A 16,560-nucleotide genomic window follows, 5' to 3' on the forward strand; every position below is an offset into this window, starting at 1 on the left:
TTCACTGCACATCAAATTTCTCCTTAATACTCTTATTTCAGCTTCTGTCATGAGAGCATTTTTTTTTTTTTAAAAAAAAAAAGCATATTAATTACTTGATCTTGGCTTGTAACGTCTCAATTGGTGTTGCTTTAATTGGGCCAACTGGGCTTTTCAAACCTTAATATGATCTTATAATTTATGCCACTTGGTGAATGCTTTCATCCCAGACTTCTCTGAGCGCATTCATTTTTAGTGTGTTGCTGGCCCAGAATTGGACTGCTACAGTAACTTTGGCAGTGCGACTGTGATTAAGTGTACAGCGAGCACGCCGAATCAACACATTACTCTCTGAGGGCCCATGAAAAGCACAAAAATTGCTAATAAAAATGCCCACCAATTCTCCAAACACATCATTACTATTTGCCACATATTTGTTCTAACACGGACACCTCTGAATAATTTAACTAAACTTAGAATTTTATACAGTCGGTGCAAATTGTATCCAAAGTTTGCTGCTTTGCACTTTTTGTTAAATAAACACACTTCTTATCAGTTTAATCCCCTATGTTGTACCCTCATCTTTCTTCTTTATCTTTCCCAAAAATGTCCAGCAGGCTGTCGCTCTCAGGTTTGTGTGTGTGTGTGTGTGTGTGTGTGTGTGTGTGTGTGTGTGTGTGTGTGTGTGTGTGCAACAGTTTCTAATATCCTGTGTGTATGTATCACTCTGTTTACTGACATACACAGACAGACAGATGAATGGATCGAGGCGACGTGAAGGTTGGTTGTTGAGCTAATCAATGAATGTTCTAAATGCAATGAATGGACAGATAGGTGGACAGATAGGTGGATGAAAGGTGGCCATGGTCTCATCTGATAACACCTTTTTTCGTTAGTGTATCTGTCAGTCTTCCTAGGAAAAAAAAGCAGGGGAAAAGCAAAAAAGAAAGAGAAGAGGACCAAGTGCCTGTGAAGTCACTGTGAGCAGTGTCACTCCAAAATGACAAAACTGTGTAGTGTAGGTAAACATTAATCAGTATTTTGCAACTCACAAGACATGATTACTCCAGTCCACAGGAAATGTACAGAGGAGTCAGACAGCTCAAAAGATCATCCATCCAATGTCATCAACACCAAAGCAAGTAAATCTAAATTTGAAAAATTAGCCATGAGAGGCCAGTGAAAAACATAATGCTGGTGATCTATTTTCTGATCTGATCTAAATTGTTTTCTCATCTGTGGTTATGATTTAATGGCAGGCGAAAAAAGGCTTTGCCATGATAATCTTTGCAAGTTCCTTAATTTTCAAAACATATGTCAATCAGGTGGGGAAAATAGTTTTGACATTACAGTAATGTTACAAAACTTGCTAACACACAATATTTGTATCTTTTTTAAGAGCGTACGGACAAATTAAAGGTCACCTGGAAGAAAACATGAACATGTTTACTCCATTGATGTATATAAAGAACTGGATATATTGTTGGAGATGGAGGTTTGTTCGTTGCTATGGAAGTTGCTCGGTGACAAATGAAGCCAGAAAGTCTGACTATCCGAGTATAAAATTACCCAGATCTTCCACATCATTGGACCTCATAGAGCAAGCACACTAGAGACTTTTGCCAGTTTAGCGCTCCAATAACTTCAGTGGGGATCAATTACTTTAATCATGCAGCTCTTCTAGATTTCAAAATGTTTTCGGACTAAACTGATCAAATTGTGACAGTGAAATGAGTCATTTCGCAAGAGTTGTGACGCTTAAGAACTGATTTACAGATTACAGTCTCTTTCACAGTGAAGTCTAGGGGGAAAAGTTTTTTGGGCCCTATGACATCATACGACAGACTCATTAGTTTTAGTTACACAGTTTGGCCAGTATGTCACACTGGGTTCAAAGCCCAGCATTGTTCCTGGGGGCTTGGTTTAGTCCTATTTAGAACATGAGGTAGGGGTGCACCTCAGCCTTCTGTGGCCAAATTGAGTTTTACAACAACAAACACTGAGAGAGAAAAAAATCCTGACAAAAAAAAGCCTTTTTTTCCTTTTTTGTTTTTTTTTTTTTTGGAAATACAGATTTAAAAAAAATGTTTTAAAATTAACATAATTGATTGACATTGATGACAAAAAAATTAAGGAACTTAGAAAGATTAGGTCAATAAGTCACCATGCAGTTCATTTTTATAGAAGTTCTTTTGATATATAAAACCATTTTGTTTGCTTAGTTACCTTCTTAGATTGTGCATACAAATACCCGTATATACGATTAAACTTTTGTCAATACGGACATGCTACACACATGGTTAGTAAACTGTAATACTGGCATCATAAACAAGAGAGACATACAAAAAAATAGGTTTAAATAAGCACTTTCAATGTATTTACCGTCTTTGCTGAGCAACAGTTTTGTGTGAAAGGAGTTAAAACCTGTCCCATATAGATGTCTGTCCCAAATATAAGCCAGCTGAGTTCAGTGATTTTAGCAAATAACAGCCCAGGCTATTTATTGAAGTTTTACGTATGGTGGCATAACCTTTTTTTTTCAGCTGTTCTTCAGCCATAAACACAGGAGAGAAAACAATTTAGATGGGATGAGAAAACAGATCAGCAGGTTTTCCTCACTTGGCTCTCAGGGCTGCTGTAAAAAATAGACTGAATGGGGATAAATGACGTAACTGTGACCTGACATCAACAATATCCTAGTAAAGTCAGTCTTGCAATTTCTTCCACTGAAATGCAGACATATTTAATTCCTGTACATGGTATTCACATTCAGACCTTTCACAAAACAGACGGTCAAATTATTCTAAAAGGTCTGCGGTCCTTTACTGAAATCCATAAAATTGTTCAAAGACAACACTGGCTGAGACGTGGCTGGACGTGTGTTAAAAGAATCAGGGACTACAGTATGGCAGTACCCCCTGCTGGTAGATTTTTGGTAGTGCATCTAAAAAGTATAGTAGTCATTTTACTTTTGGCCAGTCAAGGAGGGGAAGAAACCCAGGTGGAGCATTTACAGCATAGTGTTCACCTCATAATCAGTGGCAACATTTTAGTTTGATATTTCCAATATTTTCTTTCATCTCAGATTTTCCATAACAGACAAATTCCTAAACAACTGTACACTTTTTAAAACAGACACTTTAACGAAGTAAATAATTGTATGATTTGTACAATTTTTTTCATTTTCTATTGTAAATTTTCTTATTTTCACTTCATATTATGTCTTCATATTTTTGCACTATGTTTATTATTATGCAAAAAATTAGCAAGTCATATTTGTTGACTGATTTTTTTCTTTTCAGATTTGCTTTGAAAGATTTTTATTGGCCTGAAGAGGCAAAAGTATGCAATGTGTCATTTGTGAAAAAAAAAATTAATCAAAAGGAAATTCACTTTTTCTTTTGTCTTTAATCTGGTGAGCTCACAGATATGGAATGCATTGCTTTAGGTTATCAGATTTCATCAGACACTTATTGATCTACCTCTGAAGATGCCCTTTAATTTGTCTTTGCCAAATAAAAATAGAACATGATGAAGCTCCATGTGGCGAGGACAGATGCATCAGAGGCTTGCTTCACTTTTAAAGGTCAAAGTCAAGTCATTGTTTTGCAAGTCACAAGAAAGTCCCAAGTCAAGATTGACGAGTCCTGAGTCAAGTCCAAAATTTTGAGGGTCAAGTCTTCAGTCATACTGCGCTCTTCACCAAATGCAATGCAATTTTAACAACAGAGTAATATATTACATTTACAAGATTGTCAAAATAAGTTTGCTGAAAGTTAATGCATCTACATTCCTAATTTTAAATCGCATGTTTTGCATCCTGCAATGTTTTTTGTTGACCACTACATGGTTTTTGTATGCGGACAAAATTATCTTTGGTATCATTTTTTTTTAACAGGTGACCACTAAAGTAATGTTAGCTCTTCACGGTTCTTTCCTGCAACTTGACTGGATGCTGTCACATTGGTTCACACAAAGTGGATCAAAGTGGGAAGTAAGTGTCAACTTGCTGAGACTCAATAATGCTAGTTTAGTTGATTCAGGAAATAAACTGATTTGTGGAACACTTAATAAATAACATACTTTGTTGGACTTTAGTGAAGGTATCAGTTTCAATTATTATTATTATCATCATCATAATTTCAACAATTTACCTGATTTTGTTGGATTTTTAGACATGTACAGTCAACATACTCGTGGGCCTGAAAAAGCACTAAATCAGAGCCAAAATCCAAAAAATGAGCCTAAATCATGTCAATTAGTAAGCAAAAACACTTCCAACAGTCCTGGGGATGAAACCATAAGCACAGAGTAGAATCACTTTGTTTATTAAACACTTAATCAGCTGTTTAATACATCAGAATGAGCTTCAGCTGCTTTGTCAAAAACAAACTGTGGTACTGTGAGCTTATACTGTTGTCAAACCCAACATTCAAACGCAGTGGAGAAAATAAAACACAATGAGAATATTTGGGCCATCACTGTGGCCTCATGAGGTGAACATAAGTAGAAGAATCCCTTTAATTAAACAAGAGAATCATCAAATTTGATGTTTAAAGCTGACAGTCTCAACAGCACAATGTAGAAGACGGTGATGAGAAACATTCTGTCACACCATTGCTTTTGAAACCGCTACTGTGCTATAGGAAGGTGATGTCCTTAAAACACTGATTGTCAACAGAACTGACGCATGATCGCCTGGTACAACGGGCAATTTTAATGCACAAAGTCAGAGATAAACAGATCTGGGAACAGAACAAAAGATTAGATGACCACCGACTGTGATTAGCAGCAAAATGAGGTCTTAAGGCAAATGCTTTCAGGCTTATCGTTGAGCGGTCAGTGAACCCGTTTCAGAACACAAAGAACTCCTTCAAGACTGTCCAATACAAACATTTCACACTTCTGCATATTTCTAGTTGCCAAAAGTCAACTGTTACCACAATCAACCACTGTATCCTTTCCAAACTGCCTTCAGACAAACAGCCAACAAATCCTCAAGAGTCACAACCGTTCAGCCACATTGCTACCAGACACAGTTTAAAGAACAAATACTGGGTTGAAAACTGCAGGTAGGCAAGTTTTTAAAAAGGTATATTATGCAGTATTTCCCTATAAAAGTAATGTACAGACTCATACAAAAGTAATCCCTCTCAGTCATCACTTATGACTGATTAAAAGTGTGCTGTGAGATCCTCAGTTCTTACCTTCTTCTTGTTTTGTTGTGTTCTGGACGTTCCTGGACACAGCGCACAGGTGACGTCAGGACTTTATAAAAAGGTAGATACCAGGTGCCAGACCACAAGCAACAGGCATGAGGCAAGAGGAAGCTACAAAACTCATGGACACGGCGTTGAAAAAAATGCATATATAGCTAGGCGAAATGCCAATCTAGGGTCGGCTTTTACTTTCACTTCATAGATGATACTGTTTACAAACAGTAACAATAATTCCTGCATAGTATACCTTTACTTAAAAATAGAAAAACTGAGAAAAACTGAATTCATGCCAAGTGTAGATCTCAGCTGCTCAAGACTAAGGACGTGACCAAAGAAAACACTTGACTGCAGAATCACTGAGAAGAAGATGCGATTTTTGCCATGTTACCTGCTGAATGGTGCGTTAAAAAAAATGAAATACTGAAGTCTGTGTCTGAGGGTCCTATTATATCTTCACCAAACACAGCAAACCTGAAACAACAAACTATCCATGACCTTTACATGAACAATGTTATAACTATGTTGTATGACAGTTTTGAGCTAAGTGACTCACACAAAATGTCATGAGAACATCAAAGATTATATAACAAATTTATAAACTAAACTATATAACTTTTGTTCTGCTGTTCTCCTGCACAGCGTTGCACAGAGCATTGAGAAACAAAGAGTTTTGAAGGCCCAAATCTACTTTACTTCTGAAGTGATCTGTCAGATAACTCAGTCCTACACATCAATAGACTGAAGAAGTGCTTTGGATTAGAAACTAATGCTACATAAGCACAGAATTACAGGAATCATGCATTTCACTGCGTACAACATCGAAGCTCAGGGAGGAAAAACCAATGAGATGTCCACCTCAGAGACTTGGAGGCATTTTACTGTCACACACAATGTCTGAGTTACATCTACAGTTTGGCAACAAGGATTTCCTGAATATATGCTCATGTTGGATAAAAAAGGGGTTACTGCATTTGTATTGAATCTTAATTTCACTTCAGAACTGAACAAAGTATGTATTCAATGAACCAGGCGGTGTTGTTTTGTCTAAAACAAATGTGTAAATAAGTGTTTACTTACTCAACCATGGTTTACAGACACATGCTCTATGAGCAACATAAGCAGCACTTATCCATGCTCTTCTATTTATTATCATGAACTTTTAAAGGTGATCTTCTCATGCTTGTATGTGTGAGCACATGATGGCACAGTCTATAAACATACAGTTAATTCTCATGTTATTTGGGAGGCTAATGATGCACATTTATCTAAATGTCAAGTCTGCTTTAGTGCAGTTAACTTTTAGTTAACCTCTTTAAAGGAATACTTCACCCCTAAAATCATCTGTATGTGTGTATCAGTAACTCACCCTGTGCTGTGCTAAATTTAGAAAGAAGACGTTTTTCTCACATGCCTCCAGACTGAACAAAGAATCTAAAAAAAGGCGAACATTTGTCATGAATTGAAGCAACTGCGGACCAAGTTTAACATCAGCAAAACTATATGAAACCATACATTTTAGGGGTCGACAGATTATTGGCCTGGCCGATTATTGGGGTTGATTCTTAGTATTTTGCCAATTATCTGCGACAGCATTTTGTTTTAATGATCACTAATAAAATTAATTAATTAAAAAGTGCACAAAAAGTGTCAGCATGGGAGGAACTTTTACTTTGTCAAACCTCAGGGAGCTATGTTTTATGTATTCATTTTTATTTATATTTTCACTCAACTTGTTGCAGGGAACTTGCTGTATATGATGTTGAATGTTTCAGTTTTTGATTAAACATTTGCTAAAGGTATTTAAACAGAGTTTTGTGTTGGAGTTGGTTATATTCCAATTTCTAAATACTGCCAGAAATATTTTCATTTTTACTGTGAATGCATATCGATTCCAAATATTGGTTATCAGTCTCATTAACTACTAATAATCAGTATCAGCCCTGAAAAAAACCAATATCGGTCAACCCCTTATACACTTACGAACTCTCACACAACTCATGCAGTATTATCCAGGTCTCATTTATTCGATAGTATGCTCAGTGCTTCCTGAAGATAAACCTTACTATTTGAAATACTGCAATAACAGCCTCACGCACAAATGAGTAATGCACATGTGCAGTTTATGCCAAAGTTTTTTAAAATAGTAAGGTTTCAGTGAAAATGTATGTGCTTGGGAAGTGCTGAGCATACAACTAAATAAATGAGACTTGGATTATACTGCGTGAGTTGTGAGAGAGTTTGTAAACTGATGTTTTGATATAGTTAAACATGATCCACTATGACTTCAATTCATTGTTTTCTTTCTGAATTCAAGATAACACAGGGTAACTAACTGATAAAAATGTATTAAAAGAACTAAGAAGGTCTTTTCAGAGTCTAAGTCCCTGCATGTGTATATATATGTATACAAATTCAAAATCTATATTTTATTTTTAAAAAAGAAGAATGTTTTTGTCATTTAAGTGTGTTTGTTACTGAAAAAAACGAATGTTTAATAGTTCAAGTGCTAATTATATCATTCGACCCTTTAATTCTTCAAACGTCAAAAATATTTAGATACATTTTCTGTATCTAATGTCAACTAAATCTTCTGTTCGCAGCAAGAAAATCTTTTACAGTTCCAAATTAAATCTGGCAGGTATAACAAGACTTTTATAGTTTATGATTCATCTGGTGTTGCCAGTGTTTTGAAACACTCCTAGTCTTTGGGGTTTTTTTTAGTCAATAAATGCAACACCTCTTAGACATATTTCCTAATTTTTACAAATACTTTAGAGTTAAGAATATTTTAACAACACATATAATAGAGACTTGCTCTATGTCATTGTGGAACTTTCTGGTTTGTATATCTTTGTGTTAAAAAAAAAAAAAACAACTAAAAGATACTTATAGAGCTCAGGGGTAATTACTCCTACACAAAACAATTATTTATAAAGTTTTCGAGACATTCTCAGTACTGCAGTTCATTTTAAATTGCACAATTATGAGTTTCTGTTTGATAAACACTATTTTTCTAAAGCAGGACTTCTTCAGTTTGTTTGTGCGTTAACTCTTTTGTAACTCTTCTATATACATTGTGCCCGTTTATGCCACGTACAGTTTATCACTGCACATTTATTATGTAAACTAATTCCTTGCAGCTACACAGCAATCTACCTGGGTATCAATTAAGTGGTTTTTGCACATGACAAGCTTAGAAATTCATCTTGTTTTCTATTTAACAAGCTGGTTTTCCAAGCAATGAAAAAACACCCTGAAACTTGTGATTTTCATCATCATTGTATAAATGTTCTGTGTTGTACTGTCTCTCCCAACAGAGGGCAGTGTTCAGCCATCAGATCCATTGTTGGAAACTAACTGGGGGAGAGGTCACTGAATGTGTCAGCATGAAATATTCTTCCTTATTGTTACACTTTCAGCTGGTACTTGTTCATCTCCTGGTTTCTAATGATTTCTTTTAAACGCTCATCATGTTCAGCAACATATTCATGAAACAGTTCCAAACTCAAAGAAAAACAGGGAACATGAGTCGTCCTATTCCACACATTAAATCTGGGGCCTCTTCATTAAGACTGAGGGTCTTTGTCGACACATTGAAGCAGTCTGCGTCCACATCCGTAGAAGTTGTGGCTCTTGCACTTTCCCTCTTTTATGAGTGCGCCTCTAAACTCAAAGAAAAAATAACAACCTGTGTGTTTTGTCTACAGGTTGAATCATTCACTTGACTTGAATATCCACATTCTTAAACAGTCTCTCAGTCATCCACCTTGTCCAAACAATGTTGGGACATTGAGAGAGTTGCTGCTCTGTCGCTGTGGTTTTGAGGTCAAGTCCTAAACCTTCCAGTCTCCACGTCATTATTGTACTACTATCTATGATGGATTCTGTCATAGCTCTCCTCAAACCTCCTCCATCACCTCCATGACGATTGTCCTGGGTCCGGTGAGGATCAGGTTGCTGACGGTCCGGTAGTCGTGAGAGAGGACGTTCAGTCCGTTCACCGACACCACAAACTGACAAACCTGAAGAAAAGACGGACAGAGAGGGAGAGATAATTGACGCTTTTGGCTGTCATGCTCTCAACTTTTAAACCAATAAAAAGGGTCACACAGGTGGAAGTGAAAGTAATGGAATCAGCAAGTAAAAGAGACAAGTAATACTAGACTAATAATCTGCCTTTGGGGAATAAAACATTCATCACTCCATCAACAGAGTTAAGGGAGGACGATGAGGAAATAGCGTACTGGCAGTGTTTTGCATTGTTTGGCATGCAATGAAAATTTTGGATCTGTGGAGAAGTGGATTATGTTGCAAGAGTGGTTGGAGAAGTTTCAATGAACATTTTAGAGATTCTGGATCTCCATAAGAATCCACTGTAAGAGGAGACTTCCGGTTATGTACCGGTTAAATGTGTTAAGATGCACGTTGTCCGAGCACTGAATCACTTCAGCATAATCCTTTCGGAAAATACTATTAATCATCACATATTGTGTCCTCCCCTTGAAGCAAACACTTTGCTGGAGAGGCAGAATGAGCAGATCATCAAAAAAGGGCAGTAAGACAAGAACACAAGCCCAAAACCAGCGTGCTAATGTTAGCAACATGGTCAACAAGGGAGAAGCTTAGGAAAAGAGCTTGAAAAACTGAGAAAAGTATCATCAATGAACTCAAGCCTCCACTATCAGGGAGATGAAGACCAGCTGAACTGACAACAGCGACAGCATAAAAGCTTGAACTTGATGTGAGTGGACTCCAGTCTGACCTGGGATCAGCGAAAGAGGAGAACATGCTGCTCAAAGCTGAAGTGGAAGATTCAGAATTATGTTCAAAACGTCAAAATCTCTGAGTACTGGGACTTCCGAAAAATACTGAGGAGAAAGATGCAAGAGACCTAATAGCCAAGTTTTTGAACTTGCTGGGAGACCTGCTCTCTGAGTTAGACCATGCCCACTGTAGCTTGAAACCAAATCAGCATATCCCAAAATATTAAACTATATGTCAAAAAGGACTTATTTAGTTCATGCTGCATAAGGCTACCCCAGCAGCAGCCTGTTCACCCTGCTGCCGTCTGTCAAGCCATACAGAAGTATCTGCTGTCGCACCACCACACTACAGAGCAGCTTCTTTCCTCAGGCTCTAAGACTCAACTCAGCCTCTGTACTCCACCATAAATAGTTCTTGTTCTTGTGTAGCTTTAAAGGAACTACAACTTGTATTTTGTTGTGAAACCACGTGTAGCAGAATGACACAAAATAAACTCTGAAGGTCACTGTTGCCCTAAAGGCCCCTGAACAGGTTATTCCGGCCACACTGTCATCCTCTGCAAAATAGCAAGCTCCAAACATTACAGAACCACATTTTAAGTGTACAGAGGATGAATTTTTGAAACTCAAATGACATATTTTTTGGTGCAGCGCTCCTTAAAAAACCATCTGTCCTCTCACAGTGCCGCAGCTAACAAAGCCAAACAACTTAACCAGCCATAAAACACAGGAATGACAACACACTCAAAGCTCCATCAGTGAAGAAAAACAGTGATAGTGTTGCCTGACTAAATGACACCAGGTACAACATGACAGCCACGCTCAAATCACTCAAGTGTCACGCTTGCACCCCGCCTCCCTTATCGTTATTTAACCCCTGCTCCAACTTGGCAGCTCTGATAGAAGCAAGCCTTGGTGTCTGAGCTGCCTCTCACTGCCGTTCTTGCAACATGATGCTGCTTTTTCTGCTGCTGCTGCGGTGGTTCGGTTTGGCAAGCTCCTGCAGGCGCACACATGCAAGCAACCCTCCCAATTCACTGGCTCCTAAAACTTTTCCAAAAGCTCTGCAAGATGCAAATAAAGGTTTGAGGTGTGTCCCAGAGAACAAAAGCACATAATCATGCTGATATTCATACTGCCTATAAATCAACATAGTGCAGACTCAGACTGCTGAGAAGAAAAACCTTTACAGATGAGTTTCATGAGCTTTTGACTCAGGAAATCGTTTACCGGGAGCAGCTATTTTCTTACATTAACTGATGTTACATTCAGAACGTAAAGATAAAAGTGACTTTTTATTTTAATTATTTCCACAGCAATTGCGACTAAATCTTTTTCCGGCCTTGATAGATGTTTCAGGAAGGGAGAGGTCAGAAGAGGCAGAGGGTATGAGTAGAAAAAGAGATTAAGAGTAATAGAGGAAAACGCAGGGGACAAAAAGACTCAGACTGTTAATCCAGTGCTGCAGAGGAATTTCATACTCTGACTGTAATCACATCTAAACCTCTGCAGCCTATAAGTCAAAGTCCTCTGGACACACTCTCCTTTCCTCCACTTCTCTTCATTTCTATCTCTGTTCAACCATTCCTTTCAACCTCTTAACTCTCTCCAACTCTGACACCTCCCCCATCTCTCTCTCCCACGGATGCTTCTCTCCTTTCAGCCTGTGGGGTTGTTAGTCTTGGCTGGGGCCCAGCTGGACTGAATGGCTCCTTGCACTCAGAGGGTTAAAATTATGCTTGCACAGTGAGAGGAAAGAGGCAGAAGTAGGCAAACATGCAGAGATATTCATCTAGTCATAACAGCTGTGTAGAAAATATAAATACTCAGGTGATGGATGATCTATGGCCATATTTGCATGCATGTCTCCCGAGGAATCAGAAAGCCAGAGAAACAACAACTGACTGAATTGAAACCACACACACCTGAAATCCAATCAAATTGCTGGATCAGTAATAATTTGAGCAAATAATAAGGCATCATGAGTCCCCTTTAACTGAATATCAAACAAAAGACGATCTTACATAAATTAATATTTATTTTTTTAATTATTATTAGTTGTTGGGCATTTTGATTTTTATTAATAAGACACGGACAGGAAAGATGTGGGACAGAGAGGGAAAACATGCAACAAATGGCCACAGGTCGGAATTGAAGTTGAGTCGCTGCAAAGGACTCAGCCAATATCGGGCACAAACTCTACCAGGTAAGCAAGGGTTGCCCCATTTTACAGAAATTTGGCCCAAATCCAAAATTAGTTGCAGCAACCAATCAGGCTTAAGCTGGAGTGTGAAACTTTTGTCTCCACTGTCTGCTATTGACGGTGATTACAGAAACACTGTCAGTATGTGCTTGTGACATATTTTTGCAGGTGAGTTGGCTGCATCTCTTCCACTCTTGTGTACCTTCTTTTCAAGTCTTTTTTAGACTTAAATCCTTCCCCTGAATGCAAACTTTCATTTTTTATCTGAAGCATCCACCACACATAAAACTGAGCTTCTGTTCTTAGCTGATGCTCCATCACTATCGTCTTTCTCCTCTTCCTTTAAAAAGATCTGTATTTAAAACTTTCATCACACACAGTATCAGAAGGAAACATCACAATCACACACATACAGATGAAGCACTGAGAAAACAAGACAAAAAACAGCACCACAAAGAGAAAGACAACAAAAACAAAACAAATCTGATATAAAATAAATAATAAAACTTTCCCCCTTTTGCTCTGGCTTGCTGACGTAAAACACATCACTTCCAGTTCGCAATTGCTTCCTGGAGTCTTTTGGTTGTCTGGCAACCTCACAGTGACAATAAGACTCCAGCGTCTCAGCAGGCTGACAAAGTGTACAACAGTATTTCCTAAAATGTCAAACTTTTCATTTTAGAGAGTCAGACTACATACTTTACGCAAGTCTTAACTGGTCATACGTGCAAATAATCTTACACACAGTATTAAGAGTGTTTTCTTTAAATCATCTCATCTTGAAATAATCAGTGTTAGGGTTGAAAATCTTTTAAATGCAGAAGCTCTGATGATTATATCCATGAGGTACAAATAATGCCAGAGAACATGTTGTTCAGGACACATAATGGTGTGCAAACATGCAGTGCAGTCCAGGATGCACAAATGTACATAAAGTGAGACAAACACACATCCTGCTCTACCTGCTGCATTATAAAAGTGCATTAGAAGAGGCTCCAACAATGATGTACAGTTACATAAGTGCTCGGATCCATTATGGTCAGGCCGATGCTGATGTGAGTGTCTGTGAGAGGTGGAAAAAGATACAGAGAGACACACTCCAAATGTATGATGAGAAATGGGAAGAGCTTCATGGGGCTTTTTACGACCTCCGCCCCCGAGGTCAATGGGTATAAGTTTCTTCTTTGGCCTTTTGTCTGGACCTCAGTGCTAGCACCTCACAGCACAGCATCCCCTGTTACTGCTTAATTACACATCAATAAAACTACTCAGGTGAGGAGGAACATGAGTAACCTTCGAGAAGCTGCAGGGAGTGTAATGAACTCCTGATAAATAAACTGGTGACACTGACACACTGCTGCACACTGGGAGTGTAGTCTTAAGTGTTTATGTCCTAACATTGTGGTTAGTTGTTTTTTTTTGCCCTCTGTATATAGAAAAATTATATTAATGTCCAGACTTAATTAAAAAAGATTAAAATGACTTAAAATTTGAAGTCAAGTGTAACTTCAAACCTCGCAGTACGCTTCACAATCAGTCCACGCTCAAATCAACAGAGCTAATCACACACACAAAGACAAAGAGACACACACTTTATGACATTTATGACCAACTGTGAACCAAGACACGTGTTTCCATGGTGATAAAATACACCAGTGAACAGTAACAAAAGGAGAAGTGATATTATTTCCAGTGACCAGTTCCTCTTTCACTGCTAATACTCAAGATCCTTTGCATCCTTCCTCCACACTATTTGGCATATGTATCTTCTGGCTGACTTCCCTCTGAGTCAGAGGGACTCTGACCCTCTCACCCTTTACTTTACTTGGTTGGAAATAGTTAATTTTGCTGCCATTATGGGGAGAAATAGCGGTAAATTTGCATTATTTTTTCTAAATCAAACTGAAAAGTCGCATGGTGTTTTGAGTCAGTGCATCCTGTTAAAACCCTGTGGCTTCAGATTTTTCAAATTTAGAGTTTTTAAAAAGGGTTGCCACCTTTGAGTTTCCATATTAAACTGATACAATGACATGTCAAATGCAAATTTGATTGTTTACTATAATTTCACGTGTCTACTGGGCATTAGCAATACTTTATAAAATATTCAGTCCCTGACTTTTTAAAATATAACCAATAGTTTATCATGTGCTTAATCGCTTTATTTCCCCCCTGCTCTCTCAGTTCGTCTTTCTGTCTCCTACTGCTTTTTTTCATTCAGTCTTAGCTCCATCTCCTCCTCTCTTCATGTTGTGGTTTAAGTCGCCATGCTCTGCATTCCCAGGATTCCTTGCTGCCACTCTGCTCACATACCTTCATGCCAGCTGTGGCAGCAGAGCCATCATTACCCTGTTTTCCCTCTTTGTGACTTTTTTCCCTCCCTCGACACGTTTCTTGCTGCTCTCTGCTCCTGTCCTGACCATCCTCCTCATTACGGCATGTGTCCATGTACTTTCCTTTCCTTTCCTACTCCCCTCTTCCATTCTTGTCAAACATTTGTGACACAGTCTACACTTAAATATATCACTACATATTTAGGTACGTACTTAAAGAAGCATTTCACTTCTGGAAAGAAGCTAGGCTGTTTCTGCGGTAGAAAGATGACAATATTTTTTGAAATTGGTGCTACATGACCAGGGAAAACAGAGAAAAGTGGCTGTGGCTCCCTTTGGCTCAAGGGGTAGAAAACCTATAATTATTAGAATGCACTGCGCTGTACCGGACCAATAAACGCTCTGCCGGTGGGTGATGTAAAGCGACCAACTGATAACAAACGTCGCGTATCACAGTTGAACAGTAAGCTAAAACATGTTTCTGAAAACATTTGAGGCGAGAAATAGGCCACACAGTAACAGAATATTGTTTTATATTTGATCAGCAGTGTTTTACTACTTGATCTCCGTTCTCACTATGCAGGAAACGCTATGGTGCTACTTCCTGTTCACAAACTCTCATAATTAAAGCTAAACACTGAAAAACAACTAAAACATGTTTCAGAAAACATTTTAGGGGAGAAATGGACACTGCAGTTACATAATCTTAGTTCACATTCGATCAGCATTGCCTGGTTTCAGTCTTACTTTCAGATAAAGAGAAGGAGAGAGAGAGAGGGGCGAGTTTGTCACTTGATGTACATACTGTTTATAATCTTTGTGTCCGCGGTGTCGGCATGGGTAGTAGGCAATATGAAAATGCGAAAGTACAGCCCATAGTTCGAGCAACTACCCTTTTACACATGCTACCCAAATGATACAAAGCTGGTTGCAATTGGTGAAGTATCCCTTTAAAAACCCACTCGAAAAACTGTTTAAATAAGTACTTTCAGTGTACTTTCAGCAACCAACCTGGTAAAAACACACAGAAGATGCTCTCTTAAATATCAAAGGCAAACATTACGTTTTAAATTCAATCTCAAGGCTTTAACGAGGGTTTCCCCATACTGCCTTGTGGGTCCACTGTCATAAAGCAAGTGATAAAATAACAGAACCCCAAAAAATAACCTACAGTATCTCTTCACACATGTAAAACAAAACTGCAATACATCCTCATCTAACCTTCAATCTATTACAGTTCATTTATGCTTAAAACAGAAACCCCATGGAGGAAGAGATGCAGGAAGCACGCTGGGGCTCACGGTGCTTTCAGGGCCTCATACATCTGTCTGGTTCTTACCTTCATGCCAGCAGCAGCTGCAGGTCCACCAGGGTCCACAGCCTGGATGTGACAGGGTTTGCTGCCTCGCACCACAAAGCCCCAGCCCACAGCATCACCGACAATCTGAGCAGCAACCAAAACACATGAAATGTTGATACAGTGACATCTCACTGTTTATAATGCACACACTTGGTACTTAAGCTAAAATTTGGAAAGATAGTGGCTGTAGCTTGTCATTTAGTCTTTGTGGTTAGACTCTCTCCAACACGTACTGGTCCCAAAAAGACAAGATCAAATTTAGGTTCTGTGCCACTGTGTCAAGGAATTATTGAATGGGTACCCTGTGGCAATCACATTCATCTCAGACAAAAAGCAGAATGTGATTGATTAGTGTGTGTGTGTTGGTGTGTGTGTGTGTGTGTGCACATGACTTTGGTGTGACAGGGAATGTGTGACTGTGAGTACGTGTGAAAACATCCTCGCTGAAGTGGTCTTTGTTAGAGCTCTGTTTTGTGTGTGTGTGTGTCTGTGTGTGTCTGTGTGTGTGTGTGTGTCCTACAGTGAATGTCTTCTTTATAAAAGGTCCTCCTGGTGTCTGCAGCTCCTCTGGACTAACTTGTCTTTTCAGAACTGTTGAGAGAAAGACACACACACATCATGTTACTTGCTACAGTGATAATTGGGACTACATACATGTACACACATACAAAAACAGGTATGAACATGCACACACTCATACACACAG

General features: G+C 38.5%; 1 protein-coding gene across 2 annotated transcripts in view; it reads right to left on the reverse strand.

Annotated features, from left to right (window-relative positions):
* Positions 1–4,291: 4,291 nt before the first annotated feature.
* deptor (DEP domain containing MTOR-interacting protein) overlaps positions 4,292–16,560 on the reverse strand; it is a 37,920-nt gene continuing 25,651 nt past the window's right edge. For both annotated transcript variants that reach the window (XM_042490745.2, XM_042490744.2), the window contains exons 8-10: positions 16,375–16,445; positions 15,834–15,938; positions 4,292–9,220 (exon numbers count right to left, since the gene is read on the reverse strand). In XM_042490745.2, the coding sequence (XP_042346679.2) occupies positions 9,098–9,220; positions 15,834–15,938; positions 16,375–16,445 (299 nt within the window). In that variant the 3' untranslated portion in view covers positions 4,292–9,097. The remainder of the gene's footprint in view (positions 9,221–15,833; positions 15,939–16,374; positions 16,446–16,560) is intronic.

The sequence above is a fragment of the Plectropomus leopardus genome, chromosome 11 (genome assembly GCF_026936395.1).
Source record: "Plectropomus leopardus strain MGB_pleo_1.0 chromosome 11, ASM2693639v1, whole genome shotgun sequence".
Lineage (NCBI taxonomy): Eukaryota > Metazoa > Chordata > Actinopteri > Perciformes > Serranidae > Plectropomus > Plectropomus leopardus.